Raw genomic sequence first — 22,215 nt, forward strand, 5'->3', positions numbered from 1 at the left:
TAAGAAATAAAAACAACATGCTTTGAATTTCCTTGCTTAAAAAAAAATCTACTAGTATCTGTTTTCTGCTTCATGTGAATGGCAGGTTCTGTGAAAAACTGTGGGTTCTAACTGACATTCCATCTTTCTTCCTTCAGTTACTTAGACAGTTTAGATCGGATTGGTGCTCCAGACTACCAGCCCACAGAGCAGGACATTCTGCGAACTCGAGTGAAGACCACTGGGATTGTAGAAACCCACTTCACCTTCAAGAACCTGCACTTCAGGTGAGACTGATTGCCGTGTGATTTATGCATCAGAATGTACGTCGTGTAATTCAGAGCCTTTCGCCGGCTGTTAGACTACTACAGTTTTTATTATTTTCACTCATTCATGAATCACAATTGGACCATGTTTCAGATGAAAAAAGCCTGATCTAATATGTGTAGCAAAAAGTGTTTTTAAGTCACGTTACAACTGGAGTGGTTGTAGACCAAGATTAATGTAGAAGAATATCTCGAAACACTGACATCATCTCACTTCATATCATCTCACACGGTTTTTACACTCTCTCAACAGATAGCACGTGAAATAAAAGTGTTGATGGGAGATAGACAGGCAGATCTGCCACTATTATTCTGAAGACAGATTTAGAAGCACACCATACTGTTACAGCAGAAGCTAGCATTTTTGTAGAAAAGGGCAGGAGCTCAGTTGACAGCAGAATTGCATGTTCAATCTGAAGCAGATTCTAGTATGTGAATGACACATCTGCTAATGATATTTGGTGAAAATCATTACATATTTAAGATTTAAAGTCATATAACAGTCTTAAGTATAATCATAATCGACACAAAAGGCTGCATTTATTTGAGCAATCATTTTGTGAAATATCATTAGTATTTCCTCTTAACATTTTTTTTAAGTGTAATTTATTCCTGGGATGGCAAAGATACATCTTCGAAAGCCATTATTTCAATCTTCAATGTCACATGATCCCTTTTTGTGGATACTGAGGATTCTTTGAAGAATTGAAAGTTCAAATGAACAGCATTTATTTAAAATCTTTTATTAGATTATAAATGTCTTTGCTGTCCTTGCTGAATAAAAGTATTAATTTCTTGAAAAAAATGTACTGAACAGTAATGTACAGCATGTTGCTTGCACTGTTGTGTTCTGAGCTCATGCTGAGTTGTGTCCACTCAGGCTGTTTGATGTGGGAGGTCAGAGGTCGGAGAGGAAGAAATGGATCCATTGCTTTGAGGACGTGACCGCCATTATCTTCTGTGTGGCTCTGAGTGGATATGACCAAGTGCTCCATGAAGACGAGACCACGGTGAGTACTATACACACACTCACACCCAGAGACACAAATGCACACATCTGTGCTTATGCTCTGACACACACAGACTCAATTGCATGCGCACACTCACCTTCTGTGTTTCATATACACTCGAGTGTGCACATTTAACACACTAACAAACATGATTTATGGGTATTTGGACATTTTCTGCCTTGGATGAGATTATCTCAAAGACTTCAAATCTTGATGGACAGCACTGCTGTAACTACATGATGCAGGCTACATGATCTTCATCCACTGTTGAACACTGTAATTGCAATTACGCTGCTATTCAAGTGAACATGATATGCTGTGTGTGATCATTCTCTGCCTTATAATTAAAACAGGGCCACAGAATAGCTTTTGTTTAGCTGGTTTTTAGAAATGTTTAAGGTCAGTGGTGTTGATAAAATAGGCCTCCATTGTGAACTCCCACACTAATCGGCACAGAGATAATACTTATGCTGTATGTGTCATCTTGTGCATACTGTAAAATTCTTAAAAATAGTTAACAATAGTCAAAAAAATTATAATACCATTATTAGCATTTGTATTTGTTTAATTATTATTGGCATTCTTTTTTTTGTAAGCCTGTTGGAGATGAGCTGCTAGCAAACATGCTCTAAATTGTGGGTGGCCTGGGTTTGAATCATGGGTCATGTTTTGATGCCCCAAACACTGTACCATCAAATTTAAGCAAAATTTAATGAAAAACAAAACAATTATTTGGATAAACCTAATAACGGCATAGTGCTGAGTATTGTAGCTGTCATGTGTGTGTTGCAATTGCTTATCCTCTGCTAACTAGCCGCGCACATAATGGTTTCTCAGAGTGCTGGGGTTCCTACTGGGGCATGAATAAATAATATGGTTGCACGTGTCTGGAATTTCTTCCAGTTTTTAATGTTTTAGCAACATGTTTAGTAACTTCTTATCTTGTGATGTCAGGATCTACTTAAAATGGTAATCATTTTTCATTGTTACCCTAGTCATGTGTTGAGGTCAGCATGTAGACTGAGTCGAGTGGTTTGTCTCCTGATGTTGTCATTAGTTTAACAGGCACTTTGCTCACCATGTCCATTTCTTATAGACAGCATGAGATGACATACACATAACTATATTAAATTTAGCTGTTAAAATACTAAATAAAGGAAACTGTAATTAAGTTGAAAGTGTGTAATAAAAGAAATAAAATAACATTTTTAGAAAGGAACGTTACATAATACATACGTAACAGATCTATACAGGTGGAGCTGGGGAAGGTGGAGGGTTTCAGAGGAACACTGAAAGCGCACTGCGAAAGGCTCTAGTGAATGCTAACTATCAATTTAAATATAAAGCAGCAAGCTCATTGGCTGTGAATGCAGCATGAAACAATCAGCTTGTGCCAAGTAGTTTAACACTGAAAATATTATCAGTTTGAGTTAAGGACCCATCTGCCTTTGCCAACTAGAGTTTCAGGACAGAACTTGGCACTAAGTAGACACAAAGTTCAACACAAAGCCATTCAAACTTCTTTTAAGTTCTGTGAACTCTTTTGCAGTTTCCTTTAATAGAAAAAAACAAAGAATTATTAATGTCCTCACGCTATTGATTGATTCTCTGACCATGCCAATTGATTCATGGCAGGTGTGATGAGTCATGCTTCGACGTCTGCGTGTGACACAGGCCTCAGATCTGCCCAGACACACACTCTCTTGACAAACGCTGATAAGAGAATTTTTACAACATCAGAGGGATTTACGGTGACGCGTTTTGAACATAGTAGGGCTTTTATGACTAGAAAAGTGGCTCCCCATAAATACAGCAACTCTCAGGCGCCCATATTCACCTGATCTATGGAAGCGATAAAAAACAAAGACAGATTCTATTATTCTGTAAGAAAGTCCTGGCGAAACAAACGGGATGAACACACGTACAGATCCTGTGAATGTCCATTCAGCTCTCTATCAGTGTTTACGCATTTGCCATCTGGCATTCTGTCCCGAACATCTCTCCTGTGCACATTGTGGCCTTTCCTCCTCCGTTTCAACAGACATGCATTTATTTTCTTCAAACACTGTGGGTTCCAGTTTGACCTGTGTGAGGCTTTTGTTTAGAGCTGTTCTTTTCTTCATCTGTGACAACGCATGGAGCGATTCTGCATTGCTCCACTGTTGTTTAGCATATCTGGGGGTGGGATATGTGAGTGAAGTGTTGGGTTCTGGTGCATGTCCGGTTCCTCTCGGCTGCTCCCGTGGCCTCCAGCGGCCACCTCTGCATTTTAGTCTCTCCTTCAAAACATCTCAGCTGCTCTCCTGTCATCTCTCGCCATCGGCTTTCTTCTCTAACCAATCACTAAGCAATCCAGCCCAGCTCTACAAGCGGCCCTTCCACAGGTATGAAATTATCATTTCCAATCTCAGTTGAAGCACGTACTAAAAAGAGCTGGAAGCAGTAGGCCTTATGTTGTGCTGTAAATTAAACAGACAGAAAAATGAAAGGCAAAATGAAAATTCTGTTATCATTTCAATTCTCTACACACTGTAAAAATGATTTTTTAAACTGCAAATAAAATGTATGTTTATCTTATTTGCCAAATGCGTCCATACAGTGAAAGTCAGTGGGGTCAGATGTTGTTTTGGACCCCATTGACTTTAATTGTACGGACGAAAATCTTGCTTTGTCTTATACAGTTGAAAGAATGTCATACACAATTTTCATTTTTTGATGAACTACCCCTTTAAATGTTTGCTTGTCTCTGATATATGCTAGTTTCAGTCACTAAATTATATCAGATATTCTAGATGCATTGCTGGCTCTTTCCAAAAGCTCAATTTGTAATGGGTCGTTGCTGGCTAAAGTGATCTGCTGACCTTGTTCTTTCCAGTTTCCTCCTAAAATGATCGGACACATCAAAGAGAGATTCACTGCTTCCAACTCTGAATTCATTACCAATCAGATGACAAACAAATAATGAGCAGAATAATCAATTATTAATTGCATATGAAAATAAGGACAGTATATCTTTGTCATTTTCTCATTATAATTAACATGAGATGCATTGTATACCATCATGATGAGAAAAGTACTACATTTTTTAGGTAGCAGAATATGTTTAGTTTCCTTTTCTGGCTTCTTGGCTCTTTGTTAAATTTCCTTTCTATTTTCTGTTCATTTCTCACTTCAAATTCTAATTTTGCACTCAAAGTGTGATTGCACCTGAATGTGTGTGCGAGTGTTTATAAGAGCGCCTGGGAGCGAGTGTGTGTATGTGGGTTTACTTAGCTATAATTTGGGGTTAATTTTGTGAGCTAAATCAGTATATATAATCTAAATATTTGATTTTATTGTTTATTTTTTTATTTTAAAAATGAAAATAAATAAATAAATAAATAAAGGTTGGAATATGTATGTGTAAAATTATATACATATAAAATATTTCACATTTATAGCTTAGTAAATGTGTATGTCTGTTTCTGTGAATGCATGTCTGTAAATGATGTTGATGTCTTATTTTTCTTTTTTCAGAACCGCATGCACGAGTCCTTGAAGCTGTTTGACAGCATCTGTAACAACAAATGGTTCACAAACACCTCCATCATTCTCTTTCTCAACAAGAAGGACATATTTGAGGAGAAAATTAAGAAATCTCCCTTAAGTATCTGCTTCCCAGAGTACACAGGTAAACTCATTATCCTGGTGTTGTGAAATGCTTGCAAAGGAAGAAAGACAAAATAATTGATGTGGAGAGGATTGTAGAGTAAAACTTTTCAGAAGCCAATTAGCACAATAAATCTTCAGGAAAAGAACCATCCTGGTATTTTATTCCTTGTGGATGGATACACATGCCAAATCTGGACAGCCTACATTTCTGTATTTTCCAGCACTGTGGGAAAGTAAAACAGTCATCTTCGATTTACTTTTGTATTTTTTTGTAGCTCAGTGCTTGTAATCTTCCTCCATAGCTGCTTTTAAACATTCCCTCACATGTTATACTGAATGATATATGGAAGACAGGCTCCACAAACAATCACAAATAAGGCTGAGAGACAGAAAGATCTTTCCTGAGAATGTGCGGCGTAACTGTAGTCAGGGAAAAATGGCTTGACGTTTTGCTGCCTGAGGGAAAATATTTTCAGCAAAAATATTTTTTGCAAAAATAAATACTTTGCTCAGTATTTTTCTTCTGCTATCTGAAGTTTTGATGCCTTTGAATCAAAAGTGATTTATTACTTTGTTAAAATAACATGCGCATGCTGATTTAGTGTTCAGTTTCCAGTTTACATTTACCACCATTGTTTTCATTCTTTTTTGCTAACCTTTGCAAATGTAAATTTTTTTTTTTTGCCTATTTATTTATTATATATATATATTTTTTTTTCAATTGTTTGCCTCCCTCACGGTTTTCTTTTATTTACTTTTTCTAATTGACTCATCCTGTGCTGCAGGTTCAGACACGTTCATGGAAGCAGTGGGCTACATTCAGTCTCAGTACGAGAGTAAGAACAAGTCAGTCGAAAAGGAGGTCTACTCGCACACCACCTGTGCCACAGACACAGACAACATTCAGTTTGTGTTTGACGCTGTCACCGATGTCATCATCGCTAACAACCTGCGCTTCTGTGGCCTTTACTAACCCACACTGAGGTCCAGCTCTTACACAACCCCCAAATACAGTGGCAACTGTAGTCAGATATGACATTTTGTCTTTGTTTTATACTTTTAAATGTCTCCAGTTGTGTCTGTCGGTTCATTCGTTGGCCTTTTATAAGGTGAGAACTAACTCAAATCTCACAGTTCTCACAGAGCTCTTCTTTAATTTATGTTCTAAATTTAAACCAAAGGTCTCAACTCAACTATTTAGGGCCCGAGCACCGATGGTGTGAGGACCCTCTTGTTTCTGTGTTGTTTATTATTATTATTATTATTATTATTATTATTTTTCTGAAACTTTCTCGAAAAGTCATGAAACTTGGCAGACACGTCAGAGCTGGAAAAATATTAGGTATGCAATGGTTTGCTAAGGTGGGTGTGGCAAAATGGCTCGACAGCGCCACCTATAAATTTTCAACGAAGTGCATCTTGAGCTACGTTTCACGTTCTTGTATGAAAATCGGTACACACATGTAACACACCAATATCTACAAAAAAGTCTCTTGGTACGAAATCCAAATCCCAACAGGAAGTCAGTTATTATTTTTTTTCTCATCCGAAATTTTGTCATTTTTGCCATTTCCGGGGGTTGTACTTTAACGAACTCCTCCTAGAGATTTATTCAGATCAACACCAAAGTTTGTCAGTGTAATCTAAAGGCCTTTGCGATGTTAAATTGCGAAGATCTAGAGTTTTCGTTTGAGGGTGTGTCTGTGGCGGCTTGGTGAATTTCGATGTTTCGCCATGAAAAATGAAGTTGCTATAACTTAGACATAAAATGTCCAATCTGCACCAAACTTCACATGTTTGATAAGACTCCTGACCTGAACAGATCAACATTCCCAAATTTAGTTATAGTCATAGCGCCACCTGCTGGCAACAGGAAGTGAATGCCTTACGCTGCAATGAACTACTAGAAATCTAATAAAATCTAAATTGTGTTATGGTCAGTTTAATCTAAAGGCCTTTGCGATATTGAATTGTGATTATCTTGAGTTTTCGATAAAGGGTGTGTCCTTGGCGACGTGACAACGTTTGATGTCTCGCCATGGGAATAAAATTTGTAACTCAGGCATAAAATGTCTGATCTTCCCCAAACTTCACATGTTTGATAAGAGTCCTGGCCTGAACACAACTGAAGGCCAATATTCCATTGGGTGTGGCGAAATGGCTCCATAGCGCCACCTATACATTTTCAACGGAGTGCACCTCGAGCTATGTTTCACGTGCATTTACAAAAATCGGTACACACATGTAACACACCAATACCTACAAAAAAGTCTCTTGGTACGAAATCCGAATCCCAACAGGAAGTCGGTTATTTAGAATTATCTCTGCAAAATTGGCGTTTTTTTTGCCATTTTCAGGGGTTGTACTTTAACGAACTCCTCCTAGAAATTTATTCCGATCAACACCAAACTTGGTCAGTTAAATCTAAAGGCCTTTGCAATGTTAAATTGTAAAGATCTTGAGGTTTCGATAAAGAGCGTGTCCATGGCGGCCTGACAAATTACGATGTTTCACCATGAAAAAGGAAGTTGCTGTAACTCAGACATACAATGTCCAATCTGCCCCAAACTTCACATGTTAGATAAGACTTCTGCCCTTAACAGATCTACATGCCCATATTCAGTTATAGTCATAGCGCCACCTGCTGGCAACAGGAAGTGATATGTTTTATGCTGCGACAAGCTACTCCTAGAAATCTTTTGACAGAAGTGTAATTTTTTTGTGGTCAGTCTAGTCTAAAGGCCTGTGCAATGTTAAATTATGGAGATCTTGAGTTTTTGTTAAAGGGCGTGTCCATAACGCCTTGGCACAATTTGATGTCTCGCCACAGCAAGAGAAGTTGTTGTAACTCAGGCATAAAATGTTCGATCTTCCCCATACTTCACATGTTCGATAAGAGTCCTTCCCTAAACACATCTGAAGGCCAATATTCCATTAAAATGATAGCACCACCTGCTGGAATAAACATTGATATATTCTACTTATATTTATGAGTTTAAACGCATATTTCTCACCGTTCACCTATTAACTAAAGCCACTCGCTGCCGGTGAGCCCGGGTGCGAGGGCCCGTTCATCGCTGCTTGCAGCTTTAATGATTATTGATTTTGGTACGTTGTTACAAATACAGGAATGTGCTTTGAATGTCCTTCCTGACACCTTCCTGGTGTGTTAGAGAGAGGTCAGGAGATATTTTAAAGGGAAAATTGGTGCCAAACTTCCACTAGTTTCTTCTTTTTGCAGCTGTAGCTGAGCTTGTAAAGTCTGACATATAATTTTTTCCTTATTACACAGTATGCCGATAAATAATTCCAGATTCAATGAGATTATGTGGTGATATTTTAAATCCCCATGACTATTTAAGTGGCACTATAATGATGATCCATACACATGCATTATTTTCAAATGAATGCATTATGGATATGAATCTCAGTGAATATTCTAAAGCTGGCTCATATTACATGTGTTCTGAGTTGGCAGCAATCTCAGCGTGTTGATGAAACACTAGGCTTGACATTTACTTGGCATTTAGAAGAGAGTGCAAATGTCCGATGCCCTGAGCCAAACCGCCAAAATGTTAGCCTCTTAGCATCCTAAAAACAACGGGACGTGTTACTCTTCAAAATTGGATTTTGGACCTTTTAAACCAGACACCCAGGACATTCCAAAGATTCAAAATCTGTCTTATTTGTTTAGCTCATTGCATTTTGAGAACAGACAAAGCTGACTGTAACTACATAGAAAAATTTAATAACTAGATTTGTACCACATATATATCTGATCTCTCTATATATACTGTACATTAAAGTTTGGGGCCAGCAAGATTTATTTTAACACAGCTGCATCTTTTATTTGATCTGAAAAGACATTAATATTCATATTTATATTTATTCAACATTTCTATTCTAAAACTTTGGTTACACTTTATTTTGATAGTCCACTTTAGACATTCTACTGACTGTAAGTAACTTTGTAACTACATGTCGACTACATATCAACTAAATCTCAGAAATTTGCAACTACATGTCAACTAACTCTCAGAGTAGACTGTTAGGGTAGGTTTAGGGTTAGTGTTAGGGGTAGGTTTAGGCTTAGTATTAGTTGACAATAAGTTGACAAAGAAAGTGTTAGAAGATATTAAGCATACAGTCTACTAATACTAACTGCTAGTTGACATGTAGTTGCAAAGTTACTTACTGCTAGTAGAATGTCTAAAGTGGACTATCAAAATAAAGTGTTACCAAAACTTTATATATAAAATGCAATATATTCCTTTCATGGGAATGCTACAATACATTTCATCATACATTACTTTAGTCTTCAGTGTCGCATGATCCTTCAGAAATCATTCTAATGTGCTGATGTGGTGATTAAGAAATATTGTTTTATTATATTGCCAAATGTTCAAAACAGTTTAATATTTCTATGGAGACTATGACTCATTTGTTTAGGATTCTTTGATGAATAGAAATTTAATAACAACAGTTACTTCAAATAGATTTTTTTGTAACAATGTGATAATCTTTACTGATCAGTTGAATGCATCATTGCTCAAGAGAAGCAAGATTCTGACCCCAAACTTTTGAACAATACACACACACACACACACACACATAAGAATCACATGCACATATGCAACAACTGGAGTTATGTGCTTCATATTAGTATGATTGAAGTAATAGAATCACAGAGCTGTCTAACCATACACTGTCTGCTGTTTTGTTTGTAGTTGAGTCTATGTTATACTATCCTGCTTGATTGCTGGTCGCAGTGTGCAGTAGTGTTAGTCATATCTAAGGGTGGGACTGAATGTTACAGGTACTGAATGGACTCTTCGGTCTGATCAGCTGTAGCTTTCTTTAGAGAAGGTAGGCTCACGTGCATTGCATTGAACTCAGACCTTGGCCTGCTTTGAGTCTCTTTGAATGTGAAAATACAGATATGTAATTGACAGTGATTCACAGTGCCATATGTGCTTTGGATGTTTGCTGGAATATGTGTACACAGTGCTAATATTCACCTCTCCATAGGATCACTTTAGTCGATGTGTGAATTATATCATGACTTTCAGGGAAGTGGACTTGAAGCAGATTTGAATGTCTGATGAAAGGAATTTGTAATCTCGTGCAACACAAATTGTAGTTTGGGAGCAGATGCACTGCATGACTAAATTATCTGAAAGACCCTGTGGAGTCCTGTATCTTTTTTCTTTTCTCCTTTACCATTCTTTCAGTGGTTCAAACTTCATAATATGTGACCCTGGACTACAAAACCAGTCATAAGTAGCACTGGTATATTTGTCGCAATAGCCACCAATACATTGTATGGGTCAAAATTATCTTTTTTTTTTTAAATGCCAAAAATCATTAGGATATTAAGTAAAAATCATGTTCTATGAAGATAATTTGTGAAAATTCCTTCTGTAAATATATTAAAACTTAATTAAAAAAAATGCATCACTAAGAACTTCCTTTGGACTACTTTAAAGGTGATTTTCTCCATATTTAGATTTTTCTTTTCTTTATTTTTTTTTTGCACCCTCAGATTCTAGTTATTCAAACAGTTGCATCTTGGCCAAAAATTGTCCTATCCTAACAAACCATACATTAATAATCGAATGCTTATTAATTCAGCTATTCAGCTTTTAGGCAATGTATATATCTCAATTTTAAAAAGTTGGTCTTTATGACTGCCAGTTATGTGTTATTATAAGGCCAGTGTCAGTACTAAGCCATTGTTCAGGTCTATAAATGGTCAGTTTTTATATATTTAGAGAGCGTATATAGCCGTATAGTGACTTTCATTGTAGAAGCCAAACAAAGAGTGTTATGGGAAAGCAGTATCATTTTAAGTAAACTCCTTTGACCTTAATCCCAGTTTGATGGGCCATAAAATTTGGATTATGATTTTAAAGAATGACGAGTAACGAGACGGCTGGCTAATGCACGTCAATTGTCAGCTCAGACACATGTGTAATTAGGTCAGTGGCCAAGGTAAAGAAACTCAAGGGTAATTGAGTCTGTCCGTTGCTGAGGGACAAACGCCAAATTGTTCCCTGGCTTGTAGCCGCAGTACAAAAAACTGTTGGTGATGTATCCAGACTCCTTTCACCAGACTGACTAATGTGATAAGTTCAAGCGGTGCGTTTTGCTAATGTTGAATCATTTACTTGAAATGGTACTTAAATTTGAAATTGTGAGTTTCATCGTAGTGTTTAATTCATATTTGATGCTGATTAAATACAGCAGGACCCGGCAGACATGCTCTCCCATCAAACATATTACTGTAATCTCACCGTCCATCACTTTTTGTTTGTTTGTTTTTGTCAAACTGCTGTAATTATTGTTTGTATGTGAGTCTCACTGCTGTGATTATTTATTGAACAATGGATGTCTATTTATATGACATGAATGAATAAAGTACTCGTGAAACTTGTGCGTGGCGTTTTTTTTCGAGTCCTGCATCTTCTGCATGTAAACACAGATTGATATTATTTTCTCTGTAGAATTAGAATCTTTGCGGTGAATCATCACTATTGGATCGAGCAGATATGAATAATGTCACCAAACTTGTGTAGGTTGAAACCATAGTTTCTTTCTTTGCTTTTTGTGGGCTTCAGCTACTGTAGTTGCTTATCTTGACTGTTGCTGTATGTATTTCTCCACTAAATGTTTCTGGTTTTTCTGTCTGCCTCTTTTTCTCTGTCTATCCTCCATTCTGGTTTCTTCTCCTTTTGCAGAATCGCATGCACGAGTCTCTTATGCTGTTCGATTCCATCTGTAACAACAAATTCTTCATTGACACTTCCATCATTCTCTTCCTCAACAAGAAAGACCTATTCGCTGAAAAGATCAAGAAATCTCCTCTGAGTATCTGTTTCCCTGAATACACAGGTAAGAATGCTTCCTGTTGTTAAAAAGTCTATAAACATGGACAGATTTGAACTCTGGTAGAAGGATGCTTGTGGTTGGTCAGATCAGGCTTAGTGATGTCAAAAACCCATTAGTTTGGATTCACAGTGTGAACTCGGACTACATTTTGATAGCACTGTAACAAGGATGGAGCAGTAGCTGAATCTTGCTTGTGCAGTCATGGGTAAAAGGTGGGCACAGAGGGATGTCTGCAGGTCTGTCAAACTCTCTTCACGGCAGAATACAATTCACTGCCTCCGTTAGACCCCCTTCCTTTTTCAGCAGTACCCTCAATGTTGCTTTCCACTTACAGTGGACACTTAAATCACAATTAAAAATGTATTTGCATTATATACAAAAATATCCATCCAAACATTAATTAATTTTTAAAAATAGAATATTCATTAATTACAGTACATATTAAAATAATGTTATTAATTAAATAATTATAAATTCATTAATTGAATACACAGTTGTCAAAATTAAGACAAAAGTATTTGGTAAAAATGTATTAATTTATTATAAAGTAAATGTATTGAATATAATTATAAACTGATGAAGTAAATTATTAAATAAATTATATATAATATCTCAATATATTGTGCAAAACTGAGACAAAAATATTTTGACAGTTACAATGTTAACATTAATAAAGCTGTCTCCACATCTATATATAATGTTCAGAATTAAGACAAAAGTACTTAGACAATTATAGTTTATGCATTATATGTAAAGTATATGCATTAACGAATACATACATTATTAAAAAGTATACGATATCTCCGTATCTTGATAATTTGTTCAAACTTGACACAGTAGCATGCTGACAATTAAAGTGTATTTATATAAAATGTCTAAATTGATTATAATAAACTTATATAATTAATTAACCTAATTATAAACAAATAAAGAAATGGTTAAGTTATTAAACAATCTTATTAATATCTCAATATATTGTCCGAAAACACAGTACTTGTATGTGTAATTAATTAATTATAATTAAATGCAATTATAAGTTGATAAATGCAATATTTCAGCATCTTGATACATTGTTCAATATTGTTTATGTTCATATTATGATTAAGTCCATCTTTGGTTACTTAGGACATATGAGAAAAGCATTGCCTAGTATTAGATCTTGTTTGGATATTTTTTTTTTTTTTTAATGAAACGAAACTAGTTCAATTAATTTAAAATGTAAAAAAAAAAAAGAAAGAAAGAAAAAAGTGTTCAAATAATTTTGATCTAAATGGTCTGGATATGGCAGCTTCTCAATGGAACTTTAAAAGTATGGGACTCAATGGGACCGGTTAAAGAATGCATGGCTATTAGAGAACGGAAGAGAAGAGACATTTGTGAATGTCAGAAGTCACCGAGGTCATTTTAAATACTGGGTTAATGAGCGTTTTGAGTGACAAGAACAAAGTCGATTTGAAGATCAGAGTGCCACTTTTGTCATTTTTTATTTTTGCCATAATATCAGATCTCACATACTCATTGATCTCTGCCTCTAGGTCCAAACACCTATGACGATGCAGCCGCTTACATCCAAGCACAATTTGAAAGCAAGAACCGCTCGCCTAATAAGGAGATCTACTGTCACATGACCTGTGCCACGGATACAGGAAACATCCAGGTGGTGTTCGATGCCGTGACCGACATCATCATCGCCAACAACCTGCGAGGCTGCGGCTTGTACTGAGGCCCGCCCCTTCCCTCTCGAGCCACTTCTTTGGAAATGATTATTATTGAAAATGCAAGTTGGTAAATAATGATAATGATAATTTTAAAATAGGCATATACAAATATATAAATATATTATATATATATATATGAAATGTTTTTAGTTTGTCTTTCAAAGAGCTGCCAACAGAACTGATTTCTTATAGAAACCCAGCCTTTATGGTTTTAGAACAAAGTTGGGACTTTTTTGTGTTGTTTTTTTTTTTTTTCTTTGCTGTCGTACGTTTCGTTCTCCCCGTTTTCCACTGTCTTTATCGTTTTAACTAAACAACCTTCATTTTTTTTTTTTTTTTTTGGAAAAATGTCTTTCTTTGACTATTTTTGTATGTTTTATGTCATTGTATGTATATTTATTACATTGATATCAGTCAGTGGGGATGACCTGTACATGTTTGCCTGGCTACATGAATTTCCTTTGACGATAATGTGACGATAGCTAAATCCACGGTTATGCTAGCCTTGAGCACTACGGTTCAAGTCGTTTGTAGCGTGTCCTTGTTTCGGATTTTGAATCACTGTAGTAACGTTAGATATCATAGAGAATGGAAACACCCAGGCTTTTCTTATGTTTCGTCTCTAACCCATCCCCGTCACTTCCGTAGGTCAGCTCTCTGGGGAAGGGTCCGGGCCGCTTGGCATGCGGCCCTGGAGCCTGTCGAACCAGTACAATGATTGCAAATGTCATATCAGTGCCAACCTTCTGAGAATGACGTGTCTGGGAATAGTCGTAGAAACACTAGGTCACTGTTATGAGAACTTATTAACATTTGTCTTGTAAGGAACTTTTACTTTTGTATTGTTGTTGATTAATTTATTAATTTATTTATTGATCATCTGTCCCACACACTTCCTTTGTACTTACTACACCTCATCCATTCTTCTACCTCTCGTCTGTCGTCACCCTTCCCTCTTCATTCCTTCTTTTCCCTAGGTTTCTTCCTGTTTTAGTTGGCTGGGTATTGGAGTCCCCGTCACTGATAGCATGACCCCCTCAGCCTTTGTATAAAGAAACAGCTAACTGCTTCACATAGCTAATGGTGCGAAAATAAATAATAAAACACAAAATAAAAAGAACCAAAAAAAAGAGGAAAAAAAAAGAAAAAACTGAAAAGACAGACGCAGCAAAAAGAATGGGCATCATGTGGGGGCGGGGTTTAAGGGGTGGGCGGGTAGATGTGGGTGTTCAGGGAAATGATGTGGAGGCTTGCAGACGAAGGTCATTGGGCTGTCAGTATTTGTAGAAAGCTGTAGATCCTCCAGTTCTAGAATCTTAGAAATAATTGAGAAAAAAAAGAGATAAAAAAGGATGACAATAATAACAAACAACGATGATGACGATGATGTTAACAATACCAATATCAATGATTATTCTGTAATATTATTAAAGGTATATTTCTTGTGCTCTGTAGCTACAGAACTTTTTTTCCCTCTCTCCCCCTTTTTTTAAAAAAAAGAAAAGAATTTTGCAAGGGTTCCTGTGATCCACTCTTGAACTGTTCTTACCGACTTACCCATGTTGATGTTGATGAACTGTACCGATTCTTTTTGCCTGTTCGCTCTGCATTGCAATGTCTTTACTTAGCCTGAATTACAGTATATGTATAGATTTTTTTTATTTGATTTGTTTGAACGAACCACTTTTTGGTGGCACGGCTCCGCCCCCGGTGCCGGAGAGGGCGGGGCTGTGCACGGCTGTACAGATTCATGCGCTTTCTCTTGGTTTTTTGAGAATTGTACTCAAACACCTTCCAGGTCTGCATAGAAAAGCACAGCTCTCACCTATCACACGTAGATTTGGAAAGATGTATCTCTCCTCCCTCTCTGCCTTCTAAGTTTGAAATTCAAAGAAAAAGAGAAAAAAAAACCCTGTAAAATTACCTTAACCACCATTGATTTTGATTCTCATTCCCTTCTTTTTTTAATCCTTTCTTTTTCTCTCCAAGTGAATGCTTTTGTGCTGCTTTTTCTCCCTCTTCTTTAGTGAATGGTTGTTCTTTCATGTGGGATGTTCGTGCTGGAAAACCAATCGAATGTAGTGTTTACATTAAAAGCCACAGTTTTCATGACTACAACCTGGAGCTTTTCGCTTTTGATTGTTATTCATACCACTGCTAAACTGCATTGTTGTTTTATATATTTCACTGATTACTGAAATAAATGAGACGATACAGATACCATTAGAGATCAGTTAACATATGAACGATGCGTTAAGGTAAACTTATCCGCCATTAATCAAATACTAAAAGGACAGACAGTATTCACATGATTAAATGTAAGATGATCCGTTCCAATTCAACATATTATTTACTGTCAGCATTTTTTACTGTCAGTATGCGATATAGGGGACATGAAGGTAGTGTGTGTGAACACCAAGGGAAATAATTATGTCTCTGTGCCTCTTTTAAGTGTGTCTTCAGACGGTTCTAGAGAGAGAAGGAGATGCTCAGTCACTCTATACCACCGCTTCAAGAGGAAGTGGCACTTTGTGCCATTCTGATTGGATCATAATTGCAATGAGAGCTTCACATATGGAAAGAGAGGGAGAGAAAATGAGAGGAAGAGTTTGTGTGTGTTAAGATAGCAGGATGAAATGCAGACTATGATGGGAAACTGCAGAGGTAATTGGTATCGACTGTGTCCACCCAACTCAACACAAAGGCTTTATATAGCTTCAGTGAAGAAAGACTCTGCGTCAGTGACACCAATTATGTACACTCACTGGCCACTTTATTAGGTACACCGTACTAGTACTGGCCTTCAGAATTGCCTTAATTCTGTTTGGCATAGATTCAACAAGGTGTTCGAAACATTCTTCAGAGATTTTGGTCCATATTGACATGATAGTATGACGCAGTTGCTCCAGATTTGTGGGCTGCATATCCATGATGCGAATCTCCCGCTCCACCGCATCCCAAAGCTGCTCTATTGGATTGAGATCTGGTGACTGTGGAGACCGTCTGAGTAAAGTGAACTCCTTGTCATGTTCAAGAAACCAGTCTGAGATGATTTGTGACATGGTGCATTATCCTGCTGGAAGTAGCCATCAGAAGATGGATACACTGTAGTCCTAAAGGGATGGACATGGTCAGCAACAATACAAAGGTAGGCTATGGTGTTTAAACAATGTTTAATTGGTACTAAGGGGCCAAAAGTGTGCCAGGAAAATATCTCCCACACCATTACACCACCAGCAGCCTGAACCGTTGAGACAAGGCAGGATGGATCCATGCTTTCATGTTCTTTACGCCAAATTCTAACTTTACCATCTAAATGTTGCAGCAGAAATAAAGACTCATCAGACCAGGCAATGCATTTCCAATTTAGGTGAGCCTGTATGAATTGTAACCTCCGTTTCCTGTTCTTAACTGACAGGAGCTGCACCCGGTGTTGTCTTCTGCTTCAGGGTATGACCTGTTGTGCATTCAGAGATGCTATTCTGCATACCTTGGTTGTAACAAGTGGTTATATAAGTTACTGTTGCCTTTCGATCATCTCTAACCAGTCTGCCCATGCTCCTCTGACCTCTGACATCAACAAGGCATTTTCATCCACATAATGCATATAGCCACTGGATATTTTCTCTTTTTAGGACCATTCTCTGTAAACCCTAGAGATGGTTTTGCGTGAAAATCCCAGTAGATCAGCAGTTTTTGAAATACTCAGACCACCCTGTCTGGCATCAACAAGGATTACAAGTTCAAAGTTACTTAAATCTCCTTTCTTCCCCATTCTAATGCTCGGTTTGAACTTCAGCAAGTTGTCTTCACAACATCTAGATGCCTAAATGCATTGAGTTGCTGCCATATAATCTACTGATAAGCAATTTGTGTTACCAATTGAACAGGTGTACGTAATAAAGTGGCCAGTGAGTGAGTGTGTGTGTGTGTCTATATATATATATATTTTCAACATAATTTCTCCAATTTTCAGTGTCATATTATCATTCCAATATGCTGATTTGGTACTGAATAAACATTTCTAATTATCGATATTTAAAACAGCTGTGCTTCTTAATATTTTTGTGGAAACCCTGATACATTTTTTCCCAGGATTCTTTGATGAATACAAAGTTTTAAAGAACATTTAAAACAGAAATGTATTGTTTACATTTACTCAAATTAATGCATCATTGTTGATCAAATGTAGACATTTTTTTTTAAATCTTACAGACCCCAAACATTTGAAAAGTAGTGTATATATAATTTTTTTTCCCTCACATTACTAGCCACCATATAAACCGGTATTAGTATTTTTAATTTAATTGCAATAAGGCAACAGAAAGAGACGGAAAGGATGACGAGACCAGATGATGACAGGTGGGCCACAATGGAAAGAAGGGAAAATGTCCTTCCCTCTCTTCTGGCGGTGACGGGTATAGCTTCCTTTTTTCTTTCTTTTTTGCCTTCCATAGGAATAACAACCATCTAAACGAGCTGAAAGCTTAATTCAGTAGATTTAGATTGTACCAGGTAAACGAGGGCCACCAGAAGGCCTACTGCAGAACTGCTAAATGGACCCAATTAAGAATGGATCATAAACATGTTTAAATATAGCGATTAAAATGTGTCTCCCAAAACACTTAAACAAAACCTAAGCTGCTGCACACAATCACTTATACTTACTGCCACTGATTCATTAGTTTGATTAAATAAACACTTATAAATTGTTATATAAAATGACTGGATTCTACTTGGTCACATTATCCGAGTGTCACTTATAGTTGATAGTAATGCTCACTTTGATGTTGAAGAATTTTGTAACCGCTCAATGATGAGTCAGTGTAGTGTCTTAATATGCCCTATAATTCAATCCCAGGACCTTGTCCCTGTCAGCTATTTTTCCACAAACATACACATACACACACACACTAAGTTATTTATAGTGCAGCACCATCATCTGCCTGTTGCTAGGAGACGGCCGGGTGCAGATTTCCTCAGCATGCAATACATAATGCTTTCATCACTGCTAGTTTTATGTATTTTGTCACACATTTTATAGTGTGAGTTTGTTATTTCACACTGCATAAAACCACACCGTCTCTGCATGGGCACAAAGCAGTAATTCAAATGATTATATTCCAAACACAGTATGCATCAAGCTGACAACCTTCTGTATAATAATGGACATTGTGCTAAAGAGAGGAAGAGTGTAAACTAAAAAAGGAAGTGGTGTATGTGTGTGCGGTGATGGTGAGTAACGAGATGGCCAGCACAAAATGCTGATTAAATTTCTTTCACAAAGGTCAAGACACCAAAGCCTCTGTTGCCATGGAAACTGCATCGTTTACTCCTATTTTCCATCACTTCTGGAATGATGCTGTCTGTTCGGTGTGGTTTACCAGTTCTCCTTGCAATGACACCTCTCCAAAAACCTCTGGACTATGTAATCAGGAGGTAAACACCGTAATCCTTAAAGTAGATCCTTGAAAAGGGGACATAGATAAATAGAAAGTCACAAACTCATCACACAGGAGTTATCTCAGTAATTATGAGGTCTCCTATAAGTCAAAAGTCTAGATACACAAGTGTGTTTCCTCTAGAGCAGTGGTCTCAAACTCAGTTCCTGGAGGGCCACAGCTCTGCAGAGTTTAGCTCCTAGTAATCCTGAAGACCTTGATTAGCTGGATCAGGTGTGTTTGATTAGGGTTGTAGCAAACCTGTGCAGAGCTGTTGCCCTCCAGGAATTGAGTTTGAGACCAATGCCCTAGAGACTGCACAATGTTTACATTTATATAGTTTATAGATAGACAGACAGACATCGACAGATAGATAGATAGATAGATAGACAGACAGACAGACACAGATAGATAGATAGACACACAGACGGGTAGACAGACAGACAGACAGATAGACACAGACAGATTGATAGACAGACAGACCGATAGACAGAGAGATAGACAGACAGACACACACAGCCAGATAGATAGATAGATAGACAGACAGACACAGACAGATACATAGACAGACAGATTGATAGATAAACAGAAAGACAGACAGACAGACTGATAGACAGACACAGACAGATAGATAGACAGATAGATAGATAGATAGATAGATAGATAGATAGATAGATAGATAGATAGATAGATAGATAGATAGATAGATAGATAGATAGATAGATAGATAGATAGAGATAGATAGATAGACACACAGACAGGTAGACAGACAGACAGACAGATAGACAGAGACAGATTGATAGACAGACAGACCGATAGACAGAGAGATAGACAGACAGACACACACAGCCAGATAGATAGATAGATAGACAGACAGACACAGACAGATACATAGACAGACAGATTGATAGATAAACAGAAAGACAGACAGACAGACCGATAGACAGACACAGACAGATAGATAGACAGATAGATAGAGATAGATAGATAGATAGATAGATAGATAGATAGATAGATAGATAGATAGATAGATAGATAGACAGACAGATAGACAGATAGACAAATAGACAGACAGACAGACAGACATACAGATAGATAGATAGACAGACAGACAGATAGACAGACATAGACAAATAGACAGACAGGCACAGACAGATAGATTGACTGATGAAATCACAGCGTGTGTATAATGTATTACATTTTCATGCATTTCTAAAGCATAAATATTTATGTTGTACATTATTTGTCAACCCACCGAGCGTTTTACATTTGAAAACAGGATTCACACGTAGATTTTATTAGTTTGGTTGTATGAAAATAACACAATGATAGAAAACACAATGGGAAATAGAAGAAAACACGCGATCAGACAGACAGATAGACACGCAGATAGACAGACAGACAGACAGACACACACAGACAGATTGATAGACAGACAGACCGATAGACAGAGAGATAGACAGACAGACACACACAGCCAGATAGATAGATAGATAGATAGACAGACAGACACAGACAGATACATAGACAGACAGATTGATAGATAAACAGAAAGACAGACAGACAGACTGATAGACAGACACAGACAGATAGATAGACAGATAGATAGATAGATAGATAGATAGATAGATAGATAGAGATAGATAGATAGATAGATAGACAGACAGATAGACAGACAGACAAATAGACAGACAGACAGACATACAGATAGATAGATAGATAGACAGACAGACAGACATACAGACAGACAGATAGACAGACATAGACAAATAGACAGACAGGCACAGACAGATAGATTGACTGATGAAATCACAGCGTGTGTATAATGTATTACATTTTCATGCATTTCTAAAGCATAAATATTTATGTTGTACGTTATTTGTCAACCCACCGAGCGTTTTACATTTGAAAACAGGATTCACACGTAGATTTTATTAGTTTGGTTGTATGAAAATAACACAATGATAGAAAACACAATGGGAAATAGAAGAAAACACGCGATCAAGCCCGCCCTCTGGTGGACAGATCCGGGACTGAACTAGTCCATCAACTCGACCTCACCGGGAGACGGTCACAGTGACATTTTATTTCCTCATATATATTTTTTTACCCAAATATACCTGGTTATAAAAAGAAGACCTACACGTGAACTGCAGAAGTCACAAGTCACTATAAAAAAGCACGTTAAAATGCTTGTGGATGAGGTTAGTTTTCTGTAAATGTCAAATGACATAATCATTTGGACTCTTTTAGACAGCAAACGTGACGTGAAGTAAGATTTTATGTCCACTCTGAAATAAACCGAGCCTCACATAGGCTCTCACACCGTTGGCGACTCGCGAATAACAACATCGAAGAACAGACGGTCATATTTCAGGCGGGAAACATACTCCCGCCTGAAATCTGAGAGTGTTTTCAACTGTAGTTATTTTGCTTTGTCTCAATGCGCGAGTCGCCTGAGTCAGGCAGACTGACTGACAGACAGACAGACAGACAGACTGAGTGCCGAACTCGGGAGGTCTCGCCGTCTGACCTTGCGGCACCCCCTTCGGTTTCCTCAGGACACGAGTAAATACAGCACGCAGACGCGAGCTCACACAGAAAGACAACACTGATTCTTAAGTAGCCTACACTGCTCGAGCAAATAAGACTAACAAATACACATGTATGTACAGTATCAATAAATTATTTTTATTTATCTTCGACATGTTCAAAGTTTATCACATTGGGAGAAATTTGGATCAACACCATCTGACACAAAAATAGAAGCCTGTTTATATTTTAAAATAAATGTTGGCCTATATGTAATTTTGTCCACACTTTATTTTAAGGGCCAATTCTCGCTATTAAGAATCAATTAACTAAGACTTTTGCCTAAGTAGTTGTTAAGTTTAGGTATTGGATTAGGGATGTAAAATATGGTCATGTAGAATATGTGCTTTATAAGTAATTATAAATAGCAAATGTGTTCATAATAGGCATGCTCATAGCAACAAGTTAGGAATTGATCCCTATAATAAAGTGTTACCATAATTTTAGATGTATTTGTAATGGAGCTGTCATTAACAGAAAATCTAAGATTTTTCATTAATTACATTACTAATTAGACACAATTAAAACAACAACGACAACAATAATAATAATAATAATAATAATAATAACAACAACATCAATTACAATAAATTATAAAATACAAATCGGT

The 22,215-nt window shown here is 37.0% G+C and overlaps 1 protein-coding gene across 3 annotated transcripts in view; it reads left to right on the top strand.

Annotated features, from left to right (window-relative positions):
* The window catches only part of LOC127977045 (guanine nucleotide-binding protein G(o) subunit alpha), an 82,434-nt gene extending 66,744 nt beyond the window's left edge, over positions 1 to 15,690 (top strand). Inside the window, exons 5-8 of one of the 3 annotated variants that reach the window (XM_052581721.1) lie at positions 138 to 266; positions 1,186 to 1,315; positions 11,704 to 11,857; positions 13,390 to 15,690. In XM_052581721.1, the coding sequence (XP_052437681.1) occupies positions 138 to 266; positions 1,186 to 1,315; positions 11,704 to 11,857; positions 13,390 to 13,577 (601 nt within the window). In that variant the 3' untranslated portion in view covers positions 13,578 to 15,690. Of the gene's footprint in view, positions 1 to 137; positions 267 to 1,185; positions 1,316 to 4,831; positions 4,986 to 5,751; positions 6,144 to 11,703; positions 11,858 to 13,389 lie in introns of those variants that run through there. The other 2 variants (XM_052581723.1, XM_052581722.1) reach the window with 2 other exon arrangements.
* The last annotated feature ends 6,525 nt before the right edge of the window (positions 15,691 to 22,215 follow it).

Source organism: Carassius gibelio, chromosome B18 (assembly GCF_023724105.1).
Source record: "Carassius gibelio isolate Cgi1373 ecotype wild population from Czech Republic chromosome B18, carGib1.2-hapl.c, whole genome shotgun sequence".
Taxonomy (NCBI): Eukaryota; Metazoa; Chordata; class Actinopteri; order Cypriniformes; family Cyprinidae; genus Carassius; species Carassius gibelio.